The sequence below is a fragment of the Procambarus clarkii genome, chromosome 59, assembly GCF_040958095.1.
Source record: "Procambarus clarkii isolate CNS0578487 chromosome 59, FALCON_Pclarkii_2.0, whole genome shotgun sequence".
Classification (NCBI taxonomy): domain Eukaryota; kingdom Metazoa; phylum Arthropoda; class Malacostraca; order Decapoda; family Cambaridae; genus Procambarus; species Procambarus clarkii.
The window spans coordinates 23040612-23064777 of record NC_091208.1 but is presented as its reverse complement, the minus strand read 5'-3'; the positions used below and the strand labels follow the sequence as shown (position 1 = coordinate 23064777).

The 24166-nt window shown below is 43.0% G+C and overlaps 2 protein-coding genes across 2 annotated transcripts; one reads left to right on the top strand and one right to left on the bottom strand.

The window, feature by feature from the left end:
- Window positions 1-270: 270 nt before the first annotated feature.
- Window positions 271-13080, bottom strand: LOC123768144 (putative inorganic phosphate cotransporter). The gene is made up of 11 exons (XM_045758492.2): window positions 12928-13080; window positions 10618-11142; window positions 10033-10244; window positions 9489-9722; window positions 9201-9288; window positions 8333-8556; window positions 7613-7762; window positions 7117-7249; window positions 4622-4863; window positions 3640-3853; window positions 271-3236 (listed from the first exon to the last, which is right to left on the bottom strand). Exons 2-10 carry the CDS (start codon window positions 10691-10693, stop codon window positions 3680-3682), a joined length of 1533 nt encoding a protein of 510 aa, XP_045614448.2. The 5' UTR covers window positions 10694-11142; window positions 12928-13080; the 3' UTR covers window positions 271-3236; window positions 3640-3679.
- Window positions 13081-16795: 3715 nt separating this feature from the next.
- LOC123768146 (pyridoxal phosphate phosphatase PHOSPHO2) lies at window positions 16796-23230 on the top strand. The gene is made up of 2 exons (XM_045758496.2): window positions 16796-17406; window positions 19091-23230. Exons 1-2 carry the CDS (start codon window positions 17308-17310, stop codon window positions 19886-19888), a joined length of 897 nt encoding a protein of 298 aa, XP_045614452.2. The 5' UTR covers window positions 16796-17307; the 3' UTR covers window positions 19889-23230.
- Window positions 23231-24166: the final 936 nt, after the last annotated feature.

Below are 24166 nucleotides of genomic sequence, written 5' to 3'. Positions count from 1 at the left end.
CAGTTTGATGGGTTGTGCTAGGATACAGAGCAACAACAGTTTGATGGGTTGTGCTAGGATACAGAGCAACAACAGTTTGATGGGTTGTGCTAGGATACAGAGCAACAACAGTTTGATGGGTTGTGCTAGGATACAGAGCAACAACAGTTTGATGGGTTGTGCTAGGATACAGAGCAACAACAGTTTGATGGGTTGTGCTAGGATACAGAGCAACAACAGTTTGATGGGTTGTGCTAGGATACAGATTAAGTAGGTTATTAATAACTCCAGTTTGATGTATTTTTATTGTTAATTCTAATTAATTTTTTACAAATTATTCATGTGGTAAAATCTCAACAGGTTAAAGGCCCTCAGCTATAAGAAGTCCCATCACAGCTCACGTGTCTGTCCCATCACAGCTCCCGTCTTTGTCCCATCACAGCTCCCGTCTTTGTCCCATCACAGCTCCTGTCTCTGTCCCATCACAGCTCCCGTCTTTGTCCCATCACAGCTCACGTGTCTGTCCCATCACAGCTCCTGTCTCTGTCCCATCACAGCTCCTGTCTCTGTCCCATCACAGCTCCCGTCTTTGTCCCATCACAGCTCCCGTCTTTGTCCCATCACAGCTCCTGTCTCTGTCCCATCACAGCTCCCGTCTTTGTCCCATCACAGCTCCCGTCTTTGTCCCATCACAGCTCCTGTCTCTGTCCCATCACAGCTCCCGTGTCTGTCCCATCACAGCTCCTGTCTCTGTCCCATCACAGCTCCTGTCTCTGTCCCATCACAGCTCCCGTCTTTGTCCCATCACAGCTCCTGTCTCTGTCCCATCACAGCTCCTGTCTCTGTCCCATCACAGCTCCCGTCTTTGTCCCATCACAGCTCCTGTCTCTGTCCCATCACAGCTCCTGTCTCTGTCCCATCACAGCTCCCGTCTTTGTCCCATCACAGCTCCCGTCTCTGTCCCATCACAGCTCCCGTCTCTGTCCCATCACAGCTCCCGTCTCTGTCCCATCACAGCTCCCGTCTTTGTCCCATCACAGCTCCCGTCTTTGTCCCATCACAGCTCCCGTCTCTGTCCCATCACAGCTCCCGTGTCTGTCCCATCACAGCTTCCGTCTTTGTCCCATCACAGCTTCCGTGTCTGTCCCATCACAGCTCCCGTGTCTGTCCCATCACAGCTCACGTGTCTGTCCCATCACAGCTCCTGTCTCTGTCCCATCACAGCTCCTGTCTCTGTCCCATCACAGCTCCCGTGTCTGTCCCATCACAGCTCACGTCTTTGTCCCATCACAGCTCCTGTCTCTGTCCCATCACAGCTCCCGTCTCTGTCCCATCACAGCTCCCGTCTTTGTCCCATCACAGCTCCCGTCTTTGTCCCATCACAGCTCCCGTCTTTGTCCCATCACAGCTCCTGTCTCTGTCCCATCACAGCTCCCGTCTTTGTCCCATCACAGCTCCCGTCTTTGTCCCATCACAGCTCCCGTCTTTGTCCCATCACAGCTCCTGTCTCTGTCCCACTACAAGGCTCAGCTCAGAGACAGTCTGGACTACAGAACTAAGGAATCTTGTGTATTTAATAATCTTAGTTCATGTTAATAAATTCAGGACATTATATATATATAATTTACAACACGTAGGTATTAACAATTATCAACTATTTACTCAAGAACTTACTAAATACACTTGGGGCTTAATTTGGAATTGGTACACACTGAAATCCCGTTAGCGTGTTGCATCAAATGAACAAATCCACAAGGACCGTGACGAGGGTTCGAATGCATGTCTGAGAGGATCCCAGACGCTGCCTTAATCGACTGAGCTACGACATGGGTTAGCTCAGTCGATTAAGGCAGCGTCTGGGATGCTCTCGGACGTAGGTTCGAATCCTCGTCACGGCTCCCTTGTGGATTTGTTCATTTGAATTGGTGTTATACAAGAGGTCATCCTGTTTTAGAGACACGTGGTAGTGTAACAACCGTGGTAGAGTAACTACCACGTGCTCAGTAACTGACGTACGTAGACGTACCTTTGGTAACCTAACTACTGATTGATTGATGAAGATTAAGCCACCCAAAAGGTGGCACGGGCATGAATAGCCCGTAAGTGGTGTCCCTTTTGAGCCATTACCAGTATCAAGAGCTGATACTGGAGATCTGTGGAGGTGCGACTGCACCCTGCGTGACGGGAGATGTCTCCCGTGCCTAACTGCTACAGGTACGTCTTGCCCGGGTCAAGACCCTCCACTTAGCACTGTCAAGTGACCACTGGTCAAGTGACGGCTTCCTGTCACTGCTGGCAAGTGTCCACGATGGTCAACACGACGCTTAATCTCATGCTCACAAACCACATTTTAATGTGTAATAAATAAATTAGAAATATATAAATAGGACATAAATATAACATACACACATATAGTATATATAATAATGATATATCATAACTCAAGTATATATATATATATATATATATATATATATATATATATATATATATATATATATATATATATATATATATATATATATATATATATATATATATATATATATATATATATATATCTCACGTGTATAATCCCGCTTAATAATTCCCCTCAAAAAAAGGTCAATTATGTACATTGGTAATTATGTCATGGAAACTGAATTGTCTTTTTTCTCTCGGTTATTTATTTGAATTTATGTTAAGCCCGCTATCTCTACCGGCCTTGACGGGACAGATCTTCTCCAAGACCTTTCAAAGACACACAAAAAATATATTAAACGCTGTCGTCGACTTGGCGAACTTGTCTTAAAGATCTCCCCATAGTTCCTGAGAATTGTTTTCAGGATGAATTTTAAAATTAAATATTGTCTTGTCATTTACGTCTTCAGTGGGCTTGTTATCCTGTGGGAAAAGATATCTATTGTCTGACCTTCATTGTTGTTTGTTGACCCTGGTGCTCGTGTCCCATGTGTCCCGTACTTTGGGGGACCTTTTGAAGTGGTCTGGATTAATATCTTCCAATATATTCCATGTTTTATGTTTGACTTAAGGTGAGCAGCACTTTCAGAATGGTTCAGTGATGAAGCGACGGACTTCAGCACCAGGAGGGAAGGCTCAGGTCGCCGGGGTGACTCATATTTATGTCTCCTGACGCAGACATCTTTGCTGCAGGTTTTGTCGTGATGACGCTGGTAGGAGAGAGGGTAGGGACGCTCTGAGGCCACGGTAGGTCATCACCTTCCCTGTCACGGATGGTCACAACTTCTTGGTGACTTCTGAAAAACAAAAGCTTGTATTAGTGTCATTGTGTGATGGGAGTAATGGATATTACTCTCTCTCTCCTAGGCTAATCAAGCTCCTCCTAGCTAAGGACACGACCATATATGAAGTCACCAATCCAGTGCTGGCTGAAACCTGACTGAGTGACGTACACTTCACCCACTACACCAAACTCTCACAAGTCAAGTCTGGCCTCGGGCCGGGCTTGGAGAGTAGAAGAACTCCCAGAACCCATCAACCAGGTATCAACCAGGTAACCAGGCCACGCCATTTTCAAGCAAATTGTATTCTGTGAATTATTTGTCGTTGTATTTTCTTCAATAAGGATGCCGGGAGGACCGACAGGAACACCTTGATCTAAAGTTACGTTGTTAAGGAACACAACGGGAGAGAACTTGCCTTAGTGGAGGAGCATCTTGCTCTCCTGCTCGAGTATTCTCTAGTCCTGCTGCTTCGCCTCCTCCTTCTCCTTCATCTGCCCTGCGTCCGTGCCGGGTCTCGGGTTGTTCCAGGGCTGCACGTCGGCGGAGATGAAGATGAGGTAGATGGTGTTGCTGACCAGGTACGTCGCTGAGGAGATGAGGAACACCGTCCTCCATGCGCTCAGCGATTGCTGAGGGAGAGAACAGAGTGAGAGAGAGAAAGAGAGGGGGAGAAGGGAGAGCAAAGGAGAGACGGTGAGAACGGGTGACAGGCATCAAGAGGTAGAGATAGAGAGGAAAATGTAAATTATCAAGTGATGAGGATCAGTAGGAGAAATGGATTCATATGGGACACAAGATGAAAATATTTCACATCCTCGGTGAAAGGTTCCAGATGTTTATACTACAAAAGAAGCATTTCCTGGACGCTAGCGGGAGGCCAACACCTGAGTGGACCATCTCCTGGACGCTAGCGGGAGGCCAACACCTGTGTGGAGCATCTCCTGGACGCTAGCGGGAGGCCAACACCTGAGTGGAGCATCTCCTGGACGCTAGCGGGAGGCCAACACCTGAGTGAAGCATCTCCTGGACGCTAGCGGGAGGCCAACACCTGTGTGGAGCATCTCCTGGACGCTAGCGGGAGGCCAACACCTGAGTGGAGCATCTCCTGGACGCTAGCGGGAGGCCAACACCTGAGTGGAGCATCTCCTGGACGCTAGCGGGAGGCCAACACCTGAGTGAAGCATCTCCTGGACGCTAGCGGGAGGCCAACACCTGAGTGAAGCATCTCCTGGACGCTAGCGGGAGGCCAACACCTGAGTGAAGCATCTCCTGGACGCTAGCGGGAGGACAACACCTGAGTGGAGCATCTCCTGGACGCTAGCGGGAGGACAACACCTGAGTGGAGCATCTCCTGGACGCTAGCGGGATCTCCAAATACAGAGAGAGGCGGGACTCACGTTGTTTTCAGTGATGGCGCCAGTGACTGCTGGGGCGACGAAGCCAGATATGTTGGCGATGGCGTTGGTGAGGCCCATGAGGGAGCCGGCCAGGTTGGGGGAGAGGTCCTGGTGGGAGCACATGTAGCCGCTGTACGAGGCCCCGTTGAAGCCAACAGCCACACACAGCATCCCCATGGCCAGCTTCGCGTCGCAGTTCACAAAGCACATGGCAATGAGGCCCAACATCGGTCCGTAAACACCTGAAGAACATCAAAAGAGACAAAATGTGTAACGAGAGCTGTGATAGATCATTTGCTGACACCAAGTCACAATAACATCTGTAAAGAAAGGAAAATGGCGACGTTTCGGTCCGTCCTGGACCTGATAGTGGTCCGCCTTTTCCCTGACAATGGTCCGGGGTGGACCGAAACGTCACCCACTTCATCTCGTTTCAGATGAGATGAAACAAGTGTTTCCCTTAACCACCGATCACTGAAGATGAGTGTACAAATAAAATTGACTAAATAACCCATGTTCAGAGGTCGTCCTCTGAGGGCGGTCTACTTCACACAAGTTAATGGTTCGTGAACAAATCCACAAGGGCCGTGGCGAGGATTCGAACCTGCGTCCGGGAGCATCCCAGACATCGTCTGGGATGTCTGGGATGCTCCCGGACGCAGATTCGAATCCTCGTCACGGCCCTTGTGGATTTGTTCATTTGATGCATCACGTTAGTGTGATCTCTGTGTGTGTTAATGGTTCGTCTTGGTAATAGGAATATATATGTTTTGGGCCGTCATGCCTGACACCACTACAGCCGTCATAAGGTAATCTTCCTTGCCAGGTCTGTGACTTGCTTGTAAAGCAGTTTAGCTTAGTTTATTATATTTGTTATGCACCCCATACCCATCTTGTGGGCGGTATTGTACCCCATATCTATCCGGTGGGTGATGGAGGTGGACCTCATACCCATCCTGTGGGCAGTATTGGACCCCATACTCATCCTGTGGGCAGTATTGGACCCCATACTCATCCTGTGGGCAGTATTGGACCCCATACTCATCCTGTGGGCAGTATTGGACCCCATACTCATCCTGTGGGCAGTATTGGACCCCCTAACCATCCTGTGGATGGTAGTGCACCCAATACCTATCATGTGGGCGGTAGTGGAAAACGTCACAGAGGCACATAATGGGCACAAGGATTGAGCCCCAAAATTCATTTAGTTAAGCAAGTTAGTGTTGATAGGTTAGTTACACAGGTCAATATATATATATATATTGTTACATCAACAATGGATTTGAGAACGACCACAAGTACAGTCTCCATGCTAAGCAACTTACATATGTAGTGAGGTAGTTTCATAATTTGATTAGTTTATCATACACACCGCCCCCCCTCCCCCCCCCACCACATCTAGTGTGCCGCGATGAAGTGGTTACAGTCACCCATAGTAACTACCTACAGTTCGCAGTGAAACAACCTGGGGCCAGATTCACGAAGGAGTTACACAAGTACTTACGAACGTGTACATCTGTCTTCAAACTTTGGCAGCTTTGGTTACATTTATTAAACAGTTTACAAGCATGAAAACTTGCCAATCAACTGTTGTTATTGTTATAAACAGCCTCCTAGTGCTTCGGAGCTCATTAACTGTTTAATAATTGTAAACAAAGCCGCCAAAGATTCAGAAAGGATGGACAGGCTCGTAAGTGTTTGCGTAACTACTTCGTGAATCTGGCCCCTGTTCTTTTACAAAGAACGTCGCACTTCGATCGTATGCGTTACATATGGCCAAAAATTGTCGTACTAGAAAACTGGAAGCGGTTGGCGAAAGTGACGTAATGTCCCGTTTTCTGTTTTGGATCCTCTGGTAGGTTAGGATATAGGCACTTTAAATTGACCGTTTTCTTGACGTTGGGAAACCTGAGGAGGACGAGCTGCGTAAACGGGAGATATTTGGCTAAAAAAATCCGGTGGTTGATCATTTTGAATGTAAAACAAGCATAAGATTCCGACGTTTCTGGGTAGCCTAAAGTACTATACTTCTCTTTCCTTCGAAATCTCCATTGTTTATGTATTATATATAAATACTCTTGTATAAATATGATTATTATACTTGTGATTTTATGTCTTAATAACCACATTATAACACGTACTAATAACTTCTCCCCCGTGTCAACCTACCCTGGCTTTGTGCCCTGGAGAGGCCACTCCAGACCGACAACCAGAGCGCAACTCCATAGTCTCCTGAGACTGATGGATGCCTATGCAGGCGATGAGTCACAATAACGTGGCTGAAGTATGTTGACCAGACCACACACTAGAACTTGAAGGGACGACGACGTTTCGGTCCGTCCTGGACCATTCTCAAGTCGATTGAGATCGATTCAAGTCAAGTCGATTGAGTCGATTCTCAAGTCGACTTGAGAATGGTCCAGGACGGACCGAAACGTCGTCGTCCCTTCACCTTCTAGTGTGTGGTCTGGTCAACATGGATGCCTACTAATTACCTATTGCCATGGAGAGTCTCCTGACGGCGATGAAGGAAATCTTGCCCTTAGCGATAACCCGGTCGATGATGGCACAGTATATGAGGCTGAAGATCCACATGACCAGGTACGGCAGTGCTGACACCAGCCCATTCTGTTGGCAGAGGGAGTGTCATTAGCAGCAGGTATGGTGGCCAACCCCTCACAGTATTCAAGAAAGAACTCGATAAAAACCTCTAAAGGATACCTGATCAACCAGGCTGTGATTCATTACGTCAGGCTGCGAGCAGCTGCGTCCAAAAGCCAGACTGGACAGTCCATTAACCGGGAGGCCTAGTCACAGACCGGGGCGCGGGGACCTTGAACCCCCTTGAATCATCTTAAGGTATGTCCCCAATAACTGGGTCCGCTGGAGTGATCTTTGCAGGAAAGATGCCCAGTCATTATACTCTGCGAGTGTCCACCAAGTACACCTGCTACACCTGCAGGTGCCATATATATAGAGTGCAACACTTACACTCTTCATGTCGAAGTGCTGGATGTTATTGAGGTAGGTGGGGAGCTCCGTGAGGAGCGTGTAGAACCCCCAGTTGTAGCCGAAGTGGACCACGATGACGGCCCACACTGGGACGGATGTCAACACGGCCTTCCAGGGCAACGGCAAGGGCTGTGGTGAAGGGAGGAGAGGCAAGGGTCAACATCATACTCATACCAAACAATATGTTAGTGTTGTGTTGTCCCTGTAGAACAAAATGACCCAGAAGTTAGTGACAGCACCGCTCCTGTGCCAGGTAAGTCCACTACGGACTCACCATAGCCCGTGCTAATTGCTCCGTTCCTCTGCCAGGTAGGTTACGGGCTCACCATAGCCCGTGCTACTTGGAACTTGTTTCGAGTAGCTGAATCTATAACAACAACAACCCTGTAGAACCATTGAGACTGATTAGCTCAGCGAAGACATCACAAACGCAAAGTGTGCTTGCAAAATTTAATATTATTTTTTTGTAGAGATGACCGAATTTAAATATAGTGTTATAATATTATTAACCTATTATTTATTTTACTATGCAGATCAATATGTTGGCATATGTAATAAATTGTATAGAATCCATTTCGTGTAATGTAAGTCAATCCTTCGGTTTATACACGTTTTCTAATAATACTTTCTACCAAATTTGTCAAAGAACATGTTACTCTTTAAAGGGATAACTACACAATTTGAAATACCGAACTGTACCTTATCTCTCTTCTTGCCGCAGTAGCGAATAATGTATTTTTTTTCTTCCTCGGAGATTCTGGGATGAGTCCCCGGGTTATCAAACGCCAGCAAGAACCACGCGACGCTCCACACAAGGCCCAGAGCGCCAAAAACGTAGAACACAGACGGCCATCCTCCCAGGAAATCGGAGTCGCACATCCAGCCGCTGGCGGACAGCGTCACCACCGTCCCGAACTGTACACCTGTACAATGTATCATTTAATCTACGGGCTCACCATAGCCCGTGCTACTTGGGACATTTTGTTCCAGGTAGCGAATCTTTAACAACAACAACATATCATTTAAGACGAATTTATATCCTCCATATAACATTAATATCATAATACACTGTCGTCATGGTGCAGGAATAATACATCTTGAGGTTACACACAGAAATCCCAATAGCGTGATGCATCAAATGAACAAATCACATCTTGAGGTGTTGTATTTTAATGACGATACATGTGTGAAGACGTGAGGGATCAGTAATTACATGAGAAGTGATGGGTGGCAACAGTGGAGAGATGATGTATTAACTTTATGTGAAGGGAGGAGATAAAGATGTAACGTATTGATAGTTTCAATTGTTTTATGCATTTATATTCAGACTTTGAGGAGCGGGTATTGGTATAGGGTCGAGGTGGTCATGAAGGTGAGTGAATCGAGAACGCGGCGAGGGTGAGAGTGATGATGGGGCACTGAGAGTGACGATGGGGCACTGAGAGTGACGATAGGGCACTGAGAGTGATGATGGGGCACTAAGAGTGATGATGGGGTACTGAGAGTGATGATGGGGCACTGAGAGTGACGATGGGACAGGGTGGTGATCACTGGCTGGGTGACGTACCGGCATATATCAGGGTGGAGAACTTGGCTCGCTCCTTCGGGGGCACCCAGTTAGCTAACATGGAATTCATAGCCGGGAAAGTCACGCCCTTGGTAAGAAACGTATGCTTATTACTTTGTGGCACTGACAAAGATATTTCTTCATGAAATATGAGCAATGACATTAAATCGAAGGTTAATATATTAGTAAAACTCGAATCAGTGAAACATTAACATATTCACCAGCTGGAAGTTGAGGAATTCACTCCTACCACGATTAATACATAGTACCATGGTTAATATATCCTACCTCAGTTATTCCTTCCAAGATCCTGATGGCGACAAAGAGCTGAGCTGAGGTCCTGGCACAGAGGGGGGAGAGAAGGGTGAGGACGGAGGTGAGAAGGATCCCTGTACCGTACACCACCTTCCCGCCCAAGTACTCTGCTATCCGCCCACCCACAAGGTTGGTCACAGTGTACCCATAGAAGAACGAGCCAAGGATCAGCCCTTGAGTTTGTGAGTCCCAGTCGAACTCGCCGTCCTGCGAGTGGAGACGTCTTACTGATATGTTCTTATTTTCAAGCAACTAAGAAAGTGATTCTTATATATTTCCCTGTACTTAAAAGGGGTAACTAGTGTAGAGAAGGTTTATACTGCATAGATATTTGCTCTGTGCCCACTGGGCGGGGGTAGCTGTAGGCCTATATGCCTTTCACTTATATAATTATTATATATTTATGGATTTTACCCAACATATCTGAAACATTTAATCATTCCATTACATATTTATTGATTTAATTATTTCGGTATTGAAATAAATTACTGATATCATACAAAGTGTGGAGACTGACGTTATTAGCGCCCTCAGTATCGAAGTCGTCCGGCAGGGGACAAGCGTAGTGTGAGGACGGGTCGGTGTAGTTGGTGGTGTTGGCGGAGTTGCTTCCCTGCACCATGGCAACAATGGCGACGGACAGGTTGACCCGCATGGCATATACCGACGAGAAGCCCAAGAACCCCAGCAGGGCCAGGGTGTAGCGCGCACCCCACATGTGCCCCGGTTCTGAACCACCAGGAGAACATCAGTACACTTGGCCACACGCAGCATGGGGGTGTGGCTGTTCCTGTGTGTTGTGGGCTATGGGGCCCTGTGGGTGTTACTGGACACTGTGAGTATTGCTGGGAATTGTTGGAAACTGGTGGTGTTGCTGGGCGCTGTGAGTATTGCTCGGAGCTGTGGGTGTTGTTGGGAGTGTGGGTAGTGTTAGAAACTCTAGGTGTTGCTGTGAGTATTGCTGGGATCTGTGACTGATTTAATATTCCCTTGTATATTATAGATTGCAGCATTTAATCAATCTGTTAACTTATGAATCATATTTTATATCAAGATAAGGTATAGCGTCAAGGGACGGGGTAAACAGGAAGTAGGACTTTACTTGGTACATGACAATCCTCGACGAGTTCCAACGTCGAGGATTCCATAGTCGTCCCTTCGACGACCTTCGACGACATCCTCCTCCTCAAGATTTTTCTAAATCCTCCTTGCTGTCGATGTTTGAATTTCTGGATTCGTCTATGGGAATGTGCAGGGATGTACCATTTGTCAGACGACCAAGGCGTTGGATGCTGAACACGGTGTTTGGAGGCCTACCGAGCTGCGTGAAGACCTACCGGGCTGCTTGGAGGCCTACCGGGCTGCGTGAAGACCTACTGGGCTGCTTGGAGGCCTACCGGGCTGCGTGAAGACCTACTGGGTTGCTTGGAGGCCTACCGGGCTGTGTGTAGACCTACTGGGCTGCTTGGAGGCTTACCGGACTGCGTGAAGACCTACCGGGCTGCTTGGAGGCCTACCGGACTGCGTGAAGACTTACTGGGCTGCTTGGAGGCCTACCGGACTGCGTGAAGACTTACTGGGCTGCTTGGAGGCATATTTGCTGACCGGCCTACCGCAAGTTCAAGGTCTGAGCGTCAGGAGAAAGCTTTATTATAATAAATATTAGCATTTAAGTTCGAGTCTAAACAAATTTGAAAAAATAATAAAAATATATTTTATGTGCACGGAACATTTACACAAAATTTTAGAAGAAACGTAAGCAATTTAGATACAAGGTTCCTGCACAATAATTACAACATTATTAACAAATCTATCTTTATCATAATCCCACAGAATGATTACAGCATTTTCTTCCATAGACGCCAATCATATATAGGTTAAGTATTTATGGAGATGTTTGTGAAGACCCAGAGATGGAGCCAACGCTCATAACAACTGGAACCTGATACTGACAGTCCGAACACTGCTAGCTTTTATCACAAGAATGTCAACAGATTGCTGGCGTTAGTGCTTTCAAGCACTTTACGATATCGTTCCAAAGTATGTCACATCGTGTCATACCGTGCCATACCGTATCTCACCGTGCCATACTGTGTTATATCATGTCATACTGTACCATGCCGTGCTATTTCAAGTCATACTGTGCCAGCTGCTGTAACTAAGACAGTGTTATGTATGACTGCATCAGTCCCTAGTGCCTCTTGTAGTAGGATAAGGATGATTGTTTTATCTCTCTCTCTCTCTCTCTCTCTTAGGTATTGTTCCAAGTACCTAAAGTGCCTGGAACAATTACAAGTATGTCAAAGGTAACAGTGCCCAGGTCTGACCCGTGGTAATAGAATCGAATATAATTAAGCATTGAGTTTAATGCATGTCTCATGTAATGCTTGTTACTGTGGCCACCTCGTTACTGCGGTCACCTCGTTACTGTGTTATCCTTACAAACCATCGTGTGAGTTCTTGATATAGTGGCCGGGTGGTGTAAGGCATTTGGAGTCTAGCATTCCTGCACCTGTCTTGTGACAATGACCTGCAGCGACACCACACTCGTTAATAGCACACAGTGTCGCCTCGCTGGGAAGTAATCCACACACGCAGGTTATGAAGTGTCGCAGTCAGCCTGTCCTCCTTCATAGAACGTCACATTTCGATCGTATGCGTTACATAAGGCCAAAAATTGTCGTAGTAGAAAATGGAAGCGGCTGGCGAAAGTGATGTTTTTTTTTTTTTTTTTTTTGAGATATATACAAGAGTTGTTACATTCTTGTAGAGCCACTAGTACGCGTAGCGTTTCGGGCAAGTCCTTAATCCTATAATCCCTGGAATACGATCCCCTGCCGCGAAGAATCGTTTTTTCATCCAAGTACACATTTTACTGTTGCGTTAAACAGAGGCTACAGTTAAGGAATTGCGCCCAGTAAATCCTCCCCGGCCAGGATACGAACATATGACATAGCGCTCGCTATGTTCCGTTCTTTTGTTTTGGGTCCTCTGGTAGATTAGGAGAGCTCTGAAGGTCCAGATGTACACACAGATTCATTCAGCACCGCTCCTGTGCCAGGTAAGTCCACTACGGGCTCACCATAGCCCGTGCTAATTGGAACTTGTTCCGAGTAGCTGAATCTATAACAACAACAACAACAAGCACATGTAGACGGTGGCAGGCAAGGCTTGACGGTGGATAAGGTTTGACAGGGGTTCACAGGGTAACTTTGACCACATATATCTATACACAGTGACGGGACCCTCATACAAGAACATGCTCACATTCTTACATTTCTTAAGAGATATATAATAAAAGAATTTACACATTAATTAGAACCTAAATTGGCTTCGCGAAACTTTATGCTACTATTCAACTCTATTTCGTGAGAGGATTTAATTAATGTATGTGAAGTCGCAATACAATTACCATGGATTTGCTGGAAGATTTTGCGCTGTTGGGTTGAGCAGAGTAAAGTCATTACCAACTGGTCAAGGGGAGAGTTCGAGGCAGGAACTGGTCCGGCGGAGGCGGTCCAGCGACTGAGGGTCCGAGTGTGTAGGTATATTATGTATTTCAGGTCACACGTCCAGAAAAACAATGACCTTCAGATATGTTATTCTTATCTGCGAGGGTGGACGCAGATAACACACTACTTATGATACCATTTTTATGAATGATAATTCAAGTAAATTGGTTATTCTAAGGAGTATTATCAGAGGTTCTTCATAAAGAATGTTCTATGTGTGGAGAATGACAGACATTCTCTGTCATTCCGGGGTTTCTAAGACATTGTGCAGGTGCCGAGAGCTGTCTTTTTTTTTGAGATATATACAAGAATTGTTACATTCTTGTAGAGCCACTAGTAAGCGTAGCGTTTCGGGCAGGTCCCTGGAATACGATCCCCGCCGCGAAGAATCGTTGTTACAACCAAGTACACATTTTACTGTTGAATTAAACAGAGGCTACAGTTAAAGATTTGCGCCCAGTCAATCCTCCCCGGCCAGGATACGAACCCATGACAAAGCGCTCGCGGAACGCCAGGAGAGTGTCTTACCACTACACCACGGAGTCTGTGAGAGGCACCCACCGACTGTGGGGCGTCCCAGTTGAAGCACATGATAATGGGTGGCGAGGTTGGTGCGGTCATAAATCTTGACCTTGCAACCATCTCAAACATTGACCCACATGGCAGGTTGTTAAACAAGGCATTGGGGTGAAGCACTAAACATTTGGGAGGTAAATTAGTAATTGGTTTAGGTCACTGCTGACGGGAAGGAAAAGAGAGGATGTATGGGACAATGGCAACCTGTGTTATTACTAAGGATAAAATACCTGAAATCCTTGCACTGTATCCATATTTCGCTTCCAGTAGATAAACGACATATGAGATTAAGAAACAAGTAGTGTATTGTGAAGACTAATAATAAACAGCAGCTCCCCTATGACTGTAATACCTCCATTGCTCAAACAAGTATATATTAGTGATAAGATCTACCTTTAATGTATAATGACTTACTGTAAATATATAGCTGTTGAAATAGAACAATCTTTGTGCCTGGCTGACATATTGTAATTATAAGGTGTGAAGGGTAGAGGAAATTGTTTATGTAATAATCTCCGTTGAGGTCTGATAAAGACCTTTTGTGCCCTCTGTAATGCTTTTTGCGCTACCGCTCACAGGGTGAGAATGGGGTGCACAATAAACTAGCCTCCTCCGGTGGCAACAATCCAAGGTGGGAACCGGTAGGAGTGCCCCAGGCGCCGTCCTTGGCCCACAGTAGTTCAGAATATAAACAAACCACTTTTATGTTGGTGCGAACACCAACATAAACCTGTCTACAAACGGTACTAAACGGAGCACATTATAAACCAAAAGGGAAGACTAGAGAACAACAAGAGGACTGAGGTACTCACCTAGTTAGGCCTGCGGGGGTTGAGCTTTGGCTCTCTGGTCTCGCCTCTCAACTGTCAATTAACTGGTGTACAGATTCTGAACCCTACTGAGCTCTATCAAATCTACATTTGAAACTGTGTATGGAGTCTGCCGTGGTCCAAAGGTGTTGACCAGCACAACCTTTTAACCTTGACAAACTAAACTCAGACACAATATCAGCTCAACACTTAAGATATTGCATTCAACTCTAAAAATAAACTTGGAATAATTTTCGTCACCAACCAAGAGTGTAAAACTTACATAATATGGTAAAGCTCTCGTATTTCTATCTGGATGCATTAGTACTCGGAATATTAATATTTGACCAGAACTTGACATTGTTTGAGTCTAGTAAGACTTGCTGTTGATCATACTGTTTGCATGTAGGAGCCGGATCTTACGGATATCTATATATGTCATTGTTTACATAGAGACTGTAAGGAACAGTTAGGTTATTTCTCTGTGATAGGTCCTGAATGTTATGATATTGTAATTTGGGAAATTATAGGGCTAGTTATATAGATTTGGGATAAGACAGGATCGACCAATATTTGTATTTGTTATGAATGCAGAATAGTTACAAAAACACGTAATTCTGTTATGCGTAAGTATCCACTACCAAAATGCAACGAAAGTTACGAACGTTTTCGTATTTCAATACAATATCAAGAGAAATACAGGATTCGAAGGTCAGAATCGATTCGAATACAGAATACAGGATTCGAGGGTTATACAGAATGACCCGCTGGCACCTGTAGCTGTTTCCTGTGGCCCACTGACGCCTGCAGCTGTTTCTTGTGACCTGCTGAAGCTTGCACGTGTCTAGTCAAGTGGGGTTGGCCTCTCTTATCACTGATAAAGAAAGAAAACAGATGTGATTAGATCAAACATGTTTGTCTTCAAGTTTAGTCACACTAGATACACACACAATTGTTCCATCTGGCTGTTGTTGAACGTTGTTAATGTTCCGTCCGGCTGTTGTTGAGCGTTGTAAATGTTCCGTCCGGCTGTTGTTGAGCGTTGTAAATGTTCCGTCCGGCTGTTGTTGAACAAGCTGAAAACACAAATGTATCAAAGAAATGGCAAAATGCTGTGCGTATTATGTTGTTGTTGATTTAGGGGCGACGACGATCGAGGGATCGGATGCGCCGCGGCGTACCCGTCATGGGTTAATCGCGAAGCCTGGAAAGGTGAAACGCCAAGCTTAATCGCGAAGAGCGTGACGCCAATCACTAGAAACTAATACGCCATGTGGCGAAAAAACGCAGACGGGCAGATGATTGGGGAGCCCCAGGAGTCCCTCAGGGGTGACAAGCACCGGCCCCGCCCCACACAGAGAACATCAGGTAGCAAAACCAAAACTCGGCCCCCAACTAAAACGCAAAAAGTCATCCAGTGTCCCCCGGCAGAGCAGAGGCCAGCCGCCCACCACGGCTGAGGGCACACCAGGAGCCCACCAAGACCCGCCAACCCCCGGCACCTCTCGGCTAAGCCCCGCCAACCCCCGGCACCTCTCGGCCAAGCCCCGCCAACCCCCGGCACCTCTCGGCCAAGCCCCACCAACCCCCGGCACCTCTCGGCCAAGATCCGCCAACCCCCGGCACCTCTCGGCCAAGACCCGCCAACACCCCGGTACCTCTCGGCCAAGACCCGCCAACCCTCGGCACCTCTCGGCCAAGCCGGTCCCCCGACCACCGTCACCCCGCCGGGAGAACCAGCCAGAACACGTCAAAAATAAACCTACCAACAATCCCGTGACCCAAGGCGATATGTGCGCCAGGCGTCGTACAATCGGACCGCTGAAGAGGGATGCCAAACGGCAGTAGCAAAGCCATAACGCGAAAACAAGACGTAATCCTGGGGCTCCCAGGCGGAGGAGGAGGTGTCCAGACGTCCGCTCGGCCTCAAGGTTGAACCAGGAGCGCCCTGTGTGTATTAGTGGCTTTAGCCAGTCATCTTCCGCGTCGTTCCTGTCAATCCTCCTCCGTTCTTGTAGCTTATGTGTCTTGTGTGTACTTTATGCTTAAATCAATTATTATTATTATTGTTATTATTATTATTATTATTATTATTATTATTATTATTATTATTATTATTATTATTATTATTATTATTATTATTATTATTATTATTATTATTATTATTGTTATTATTATTAGTTATTATTATTATTATTATTATTATTATTATTATTATTATTATTATTATTATTATTATTATTATTATTATTATTATTATTATTATGTATTATTATTATTAATTATTATTATTATTAATTATTATTATTATTATTATTATTATTATTATTATTATTAATGAACTCCTCGTATCCTGTATGGATAGTCAAGAAGTAGAATATATTGACATAAGTTCTGGAAGCCACCTCCTCCAGCCACAATTTTTAATTAAGATCAGATTAGACAAAGAATTTTAATATGAGAAAGAGTTATATTGTAAGAGGTTGAAGAAGGGTATAAAGGTGGGGTATATGTGAGCTAGACCCAGAGGTCACTGTTAAATAAGTGACCTCAGCTGCCTTTTTAATATTATTATTTTCTACCACACACGTGGCCACACATTTACAATGCTAACCAGCATATATACATTTTCTTCTGTCCTCCATGGACAGGGTTAGAGATCTGTTAAACATATAGTTCAGGGATTTATTGAACAATCAACCACAGAAGGTGATTCGGTACTTTTAAAATGCTAAGCTAACCTACATACGTAAATTACATAGATACACAGATTTACGTATGCTCTACATAAAGTGATTGCAGTGTCATTAATGTGCATTTACAAAGGTGAAATGCAATTCTGATCGAGACGGGAGGTGTTGTGACGGGGAAGAGGCCGGCCCGTGCTCCCTGCTCATGTGTCAGCATCTGTCAGCATCTGTCAGCCTCTCGGGCACCGCCACACGGGTCCTAAGGACGTCAGCTCAGGCCACCAGGAAGGTCACATCTGTACAGGTGAGCAGCGAGGTGCTACTGGGGGAGGAGGAGGAAGCTTGGGTCAGCACCAGTGTGTTAGGGTGATGCTTCCTGTATGTGTGTGTGGTGGGGGGGGGGGGGCTTGGTTGTCTAGCTCATATAGTTGACTATGTCGGGGGGACAGGAAGCCTGAGTGTATTCATATACGTTAGGCTTTTATTCAGGTCCCCTTTACCCCCCCCCCCCACCCAGGTCGAATTACTGAACCCCCCCCCCTCCCCCAGGGTGTAACCCCACAATAAGCTAACTCCTGGGTATCTACTTGCTGCCAGGTGAACAGAGATATTAGGTGAAAGGAAATATGACCAACCATATGTGTCCCGCCCAGGATTCGTACCCGGAATTATCAATTGTGCGTTGAGAACGAACCCGATTGTACTACCGGGACCTAATACTGGAAATGTAAGAAATTGTGCTTTGCATTATATTGTGCTTTCACGCAAGCATTTTAAATGCTGGCTAATCCGAATGCCACTACGATAACCCATGCTAACCTAACTCAGCCTAGCCTAAGCTAACACAGCCTAACCCAAGGATATACAATATTTTTATTTTATTTTATTTATATATACAAAAATCCTTAATATCTTGTACAGCCACTAGCACCCATAGTGTTTTGGGCAGGTCCTTAATCCTAATTTTCTCCAGAATACGACCCGGCAAATCGTTTAACAACCAGGTACCCATTCACTGCTGAGTGAACAAAGGGTATAGTTAAGGATTGGCGCCTAACCACTCCTTCCCGGCCAGGATACGAACCCAGGCCAAAGCGCTCGCGAACTGCCAGTTGAGTGTCTTGCCACTGTGCCACAGGGATTGATATACAGTCTCGCTCTAAAACACAATCTAAAAATTTGTCGTTTTCAACTAAATATGTTTAAAAGAAAGACTGCTACCAAAATTTACTAATATATATATATATATACTGTATATATATATATATATATATATATATATATATATATATATATATATATATATATATATATATATATATATGTATATATATATATATATATATATATATATATATATATATATATATATATATATATATATATATATATATATATATATATATATTATTAAATATGACCGAAAAAGTAAGATTAATAATTCTAACACGAATTTTCTCCATCTTTCGTACATTTCTTTTCACTGTTGGTGGTAATTCAAAAATCAATTCTCCAAAATTCATTTTTATTTCTAGTCTGACGCGACACTTGAGCCTGTTTCGTAAAACTTATTACATTTTCAAAGACTTTAGTTTAAACTTACACAACTGAATAGAACTTACACATCTCCGATTTGTTTATATCTACATTTGAGTGAGGTGGATGGGGTGAGGTGGCTCAAGCTTAACAAGCCACAGTGTAGGACAGATTCAGAAGATGTTTTGTTACCTGTAGGGAAATAAACTCATGGGATCACCTACTGTACTTGCCAAAGCCATAAATTTCAAGACAATACTCCAGTTCAAACTTACTGTAAAATGGAAAAATTCTTCAGGTACAATAGGCGGACCTTTGTCAACCCTGTCTTTCTGTCCCCGTCAAAGTCATAAGAGGTGATGGCTCGGCTTAATTCACATTAATGTAGCAGTATAAACAATTTGAGTCCGTGGATACACATGTTTTAAACTTACTTTTTTATTTTTTTTCAGATGGAGGACACAAAGAATCAGAGGGTACTCTTGGCACTGGACTTCGACCATACCATCATTGACAATAATAGTGACACATACATATATAAGTTAGCCCCGAACCACAAGATTCCAGATGACCTTAAATTGCTATATCGAAAAGACAACTGGACGCATTATATGGGAGAAGTGTTCAAGTTTCTGCATGAAAATGGTGTTACAAAAGAAAAGATTTTTAATTGTTTAAAGGAGATAAGACTAACAGATGGCATGAAGGAGTTGTTGACTGGTGTTCCAAGTGATTTAACCGAATTTATCATTATATCAGATGGCAATTCTGTGTTCATTGATCACATTCTCAAATGCTGTGGGGTGAGGGACCTGTTCAGTAAGGTGTTCACAAATCCTGCACAGTTTGATGAGAATGGCTGTCTGCACATTCAAATGTATCATCTGCAAGACTGGTGCACCTTGAGCACCAAGAATCTCTGCAAGGGTGAAATACTTGCAAATTACATCAAAGAACGTGAAAATGATAACGTCACATTTTCAACCATTGCATATGTGGGCGATGGTACAAATGACTTTTGTCCCAGCTTACGACTAAAAGAATGTGATGTAGTTTTTCCTCGTTGTGGATATAACCTCCTGAACTACATTCCAAAAATGGAAGCCGAAAAAGGTATGAAAATTGAAGCAGATGTTTGTCCTTGGGACTCTGGGAAAGATGTCCTTGAGCGCTTATTGCTGTGCTATGATGAGGCCAATGTTTTACAAGTGCCAAAGCCAAGACTTAAACCCCCTATACAAAAGCTTTGAATATTAATCGATACACGTTGTTCTCCAAGATAAATACAGGTATTGTTATACGTCATGTGTTTTCTCAGTTACATACTTATTTCATTTATAGATTTTTATAATGTGTTTTCAGTAGCATTATGGGTGAGACAATTTAAATACTGTAATATGGTCAAATGTATGATATTGAATAGAGATTTTGTTTCAGGTATTTTATGATAGGGACAGATAAGTGTTTAATCAGCATATTAGATTTTACCCCTCTACCCAACCCTGGGTCAACATATATATACTGTATATATATATATATATATATATAATTTTTTTATTTGTCTTATGGAAGTAATTACATTATCCAAAGAAGGCACCAAGCCGGGAAGACTTTGTAGCATTTGCCTTCTGGAAACATAGGTAGGCTTGCAGCCTTTATTAAATTTTGTCTTGTACAGCTCCTCTGGTTACTCAAAGACCCCCAAACCCAAAAATGTTTGTCGAGTTTGGTCAACATAAGCTTGTCCCTCAATAGAATTCTTGATGACTCGGATACTTTTGATATTGTTCGCCTTGTGCATTTCTGTTCTCGTATTGGCATCCTTGGTGATATTTAGCGCCCTCTGATTATCCCGCACATTTGATGGTGTTATATAGCCTTCCCGGTTTGGTGCCTTCTTTTGATAATTACTTACTTGGTCAACATAAAAAAAAAAGCTTGGTTTAGCTTGTGTTGTAGACCTAGTAATATGGTGTATTTATTTAGACTTCATAATGTATCAGTTTCATTTTTATCAAGAAAAGTTTGCTTAAATCTTAATTTCATTAATAGCTTCTTTAAAGAATTTACATCTGTATACTCAGGGACCAGTAATATTGAAAGTAGAACATTCAAAGTCAGTCCTGTTGGTATAAAATTGCCAGGTATAGGAGCTGGGGTTTCGACGACAACAACCACAAAATGCCTAACCGAAAGTACATAATTACAAGACTCGGGGGAGGATGGGGAGGGTGGCACTTTGTGATAGTAGAACTAGGAGCTAATATTTTGTTTGGTTTTTCAAACTTGTTTTTGCTTGCATGATTTGCACTGTTTTGAGCAAGAAGCAACTGCAATTCCAGTGGTATATTTTGCTCATCTACATTCCTGTACTTTTCCTAATACAAAGCATTTCAATCATCTAATTATTAACGGCTTGTATCCTCTGCTAAATACTCAAAATGTCTGTATAATTACCGCTTATAAAAATACAGTAGATAGAATACAGCAGGAAATGTCATAATGCAACAGAAGTTAAGAGGTCATGCCTGTGTGAAGGGAAAAAGAGCAGGTGTGAGAAGGGAGGGAGGGAATTATCAGGGGAAAGCGCCAAGCCATTAGACTCTATAGCACTTGGAAAGGATCAGGATAAGGATTTGGGATGGGACGGAGGAGGGGGGGGAAAGAGAAGGAATGGTAGACCGGTATTTGATATAATTGAAATTTCATGCAGCTTTGTTCACTGTTGTTAGTCATAAATACTAATTGCTGGAAAGTCTTAAGCAAATTCACATATTATAGCAAATATATTAAAAAATATATGAATATGAATAAAAATATTTAAATACTGAAATTCACTGGCTACCAAGGTAAAATAGTCATGATTTAGTAGGACTGTAGAGTGAAACAGCAGTGTTGTCGGTACTTTGTGCGCGTTGTTCAGCTCGCACAAAGTACCATATTGAATCCTTAGTGGAATGGTACAGTCAATCACCGTGTAGATGTGACTTGCCATTATATTGGGGAAAATAGTAAGAGAAAATATGCCAGGCAGCTAAGATGTATGAAGATGGTGGATTCAATGAAAAGATGTTAACTACTAATTCAGATTTATGTATTGTATATATTGTACACTCTACTGTGTGTATATTTCATGTAATAGTGTAAGTAAAAATTAATTGGTCAACTGAAGCTCTGTATTTTGGTATGCAATGTTGAGTACTAATACAAGTGTTCATTCTGCTAGATTTTCTAAGAGCAAAGAAATTGTGGTTGATATATTATTTTGCAATAAAGACTTTTGGAAAAAGGTTGATGTGCAGGTTACTGTTTATAGCATAAAAAGTACTTAATATAGACATAAATTAATACAACAATTATTACAGTATTCTAACTTATATAACCAATGTAATATGTTTGCAGTAAACTTTATCTTTAATGGCAGGTTGATAAAAGAATGGCATCATTAACTGTTCATAACATTAAAATAAATCTGACATGGTTTAGTGAAGTATTGTATAGGAAAAACAAATTATCATATTTTGGGTTGTTGCTTCTGCTCAGTACAAGTACAGGTTGTGTCTTACAGCTTTCCCAAGTGATATTTTGTAATTTTTTGTAGTTTCCACTCTGGATGTACTATGTAAAACTTACAAAATATCTATTTAAATGTTTAAGGTTTAACATTATCAGTACATATACAGTACTGTATATGTTGTTGTATGGAACATATAAATGTTGCCATGTGTTGTATAAAACTTAATATGTCTCGTGCTAAAGTGGTTTGTTAAGGACTCTTTTTTTTTTTTTTTTTTTTTTTTTTTTTTTTAAACACCGACAGAGCTGCATTGTCTCAGTTGCTCACTACCTTGTACAATCTCCAGATTTTCAGGAATATTCAAAACTTCTGCTTTCCTACTAATACTTTGAGTCATATGTCCCTTGCTACAGTCCTTGGTGAATTTGACCTTTTTGTCATTGCTCATCTTGTCTTTCTGTTCTTAGATAGGCATTCTGAATATCATCTTGAAACCTTTGAATATTATGTTACAGCAGCCAGTGCTACCTAGCTTTTGGAATTGCATTTTTTTTTATATATACAGTACTTGGCAGTCCTTACTACTTAAAAGAATAATGTGTGAAATAATTTCTCAATATTTGTAATTCGGCATAACTTGATTATTAACGTGAGAGTACAATACTGCATTGTATTATTATATGATGATACAGTATATGTGCTAAACTCATTTGCTGAATAATGGTTCCATAAATACTACTAGTATTAATTCTTCTTGCAATGTACCTGGATTAGCAACATGAAACAAATGCATGGATATCGTGCATGTCGGTAAGCTCAACAATATTCTATAATGAACTTGTTTTATTTTATCATCTTGGTATGTACTTTTGATTTGTGAATCAATTGTAAATAACATTATTTTTCCATTATTGTGTGCAGTAATTGTGTACACTCTTTAATATTTATTGTGTAATACAGTACAACTTTCAAGTAATGCAGCTCATTTTTTCAAAGCCTATGTACTTGTATGTTTATGCAGAACTTGTAAATACCAGCTGTACAACATTGTTAGAATAAAAGATGGTTACAATAAGGAGTCCTTTATATGGCGGCAAATTGTGCATTGATAAGCATTTAATCATGATGGTTTAAGTAACAGAAGTGAAACTAAAAGCTGCCAAGGAAAGACTGACAAACATCTTGAGGTTATCTTGAGATGATTTCGGGACTTTTTGTGTCCCCCGCGGCCCGGTCCTCGACCAGGCCTCCACCCCCAGGAAGCAGCCCGTGACAGCTGACTAACACCCAGGTACCTATTTACTGCTAGGTAACAGGGGCATAGGGTGAAAGAAACTTGGCCCATTTGCTTCTGCCTCGTGCGGGAGTCGAACCCGCGCCGCAGAATTAAGAGTCCTGCGCGCTATCCACCAGGCTACGAGGCCCCTTTTAACAAATGTTAAACAAACATTAACAAATGTGACGTTACAAATGTCATAGACCAAATGTACAAGTTATTAGGGAGTGACCACAGTAGAAGTTTCTCCAGGAGTCTCCGTCACCACACAAACCTTTCACACTCAAGCATTGACACTAACCTCTTACTACATAGTAGTCCCAGTTTCTTTTGATAATTACTTTTATTACTTTCATGTACTCTAATTGTTAACTCTCCTTCCAATATACTGCTTCTTCTATTGATCATCTTATTTCACCCATATTGTTTAATAATTCTCTGGCGCACTATTACTTGTTTAGATCACTCAAGTGTATTGCACTTTACCCATGCAGTAAATAGGTACCTGGGACTTTGGTAACTCATGGGATTGCATTCTTACGAGGTCAGCAGTTCGACCTTGGGGTGGGAGTAGTGGGGGGAAAGGGCTTTATACAAACCTGAATTATATATGCAAGACTTCCTGTCCCCAACAACAGAAATTATCTACAAAATTATTCCTGAAAATTAAAACGAGCACCAAATTAATAATAATGAATGTATAAATAAATATAAATTATTAATGTACAAGAATGT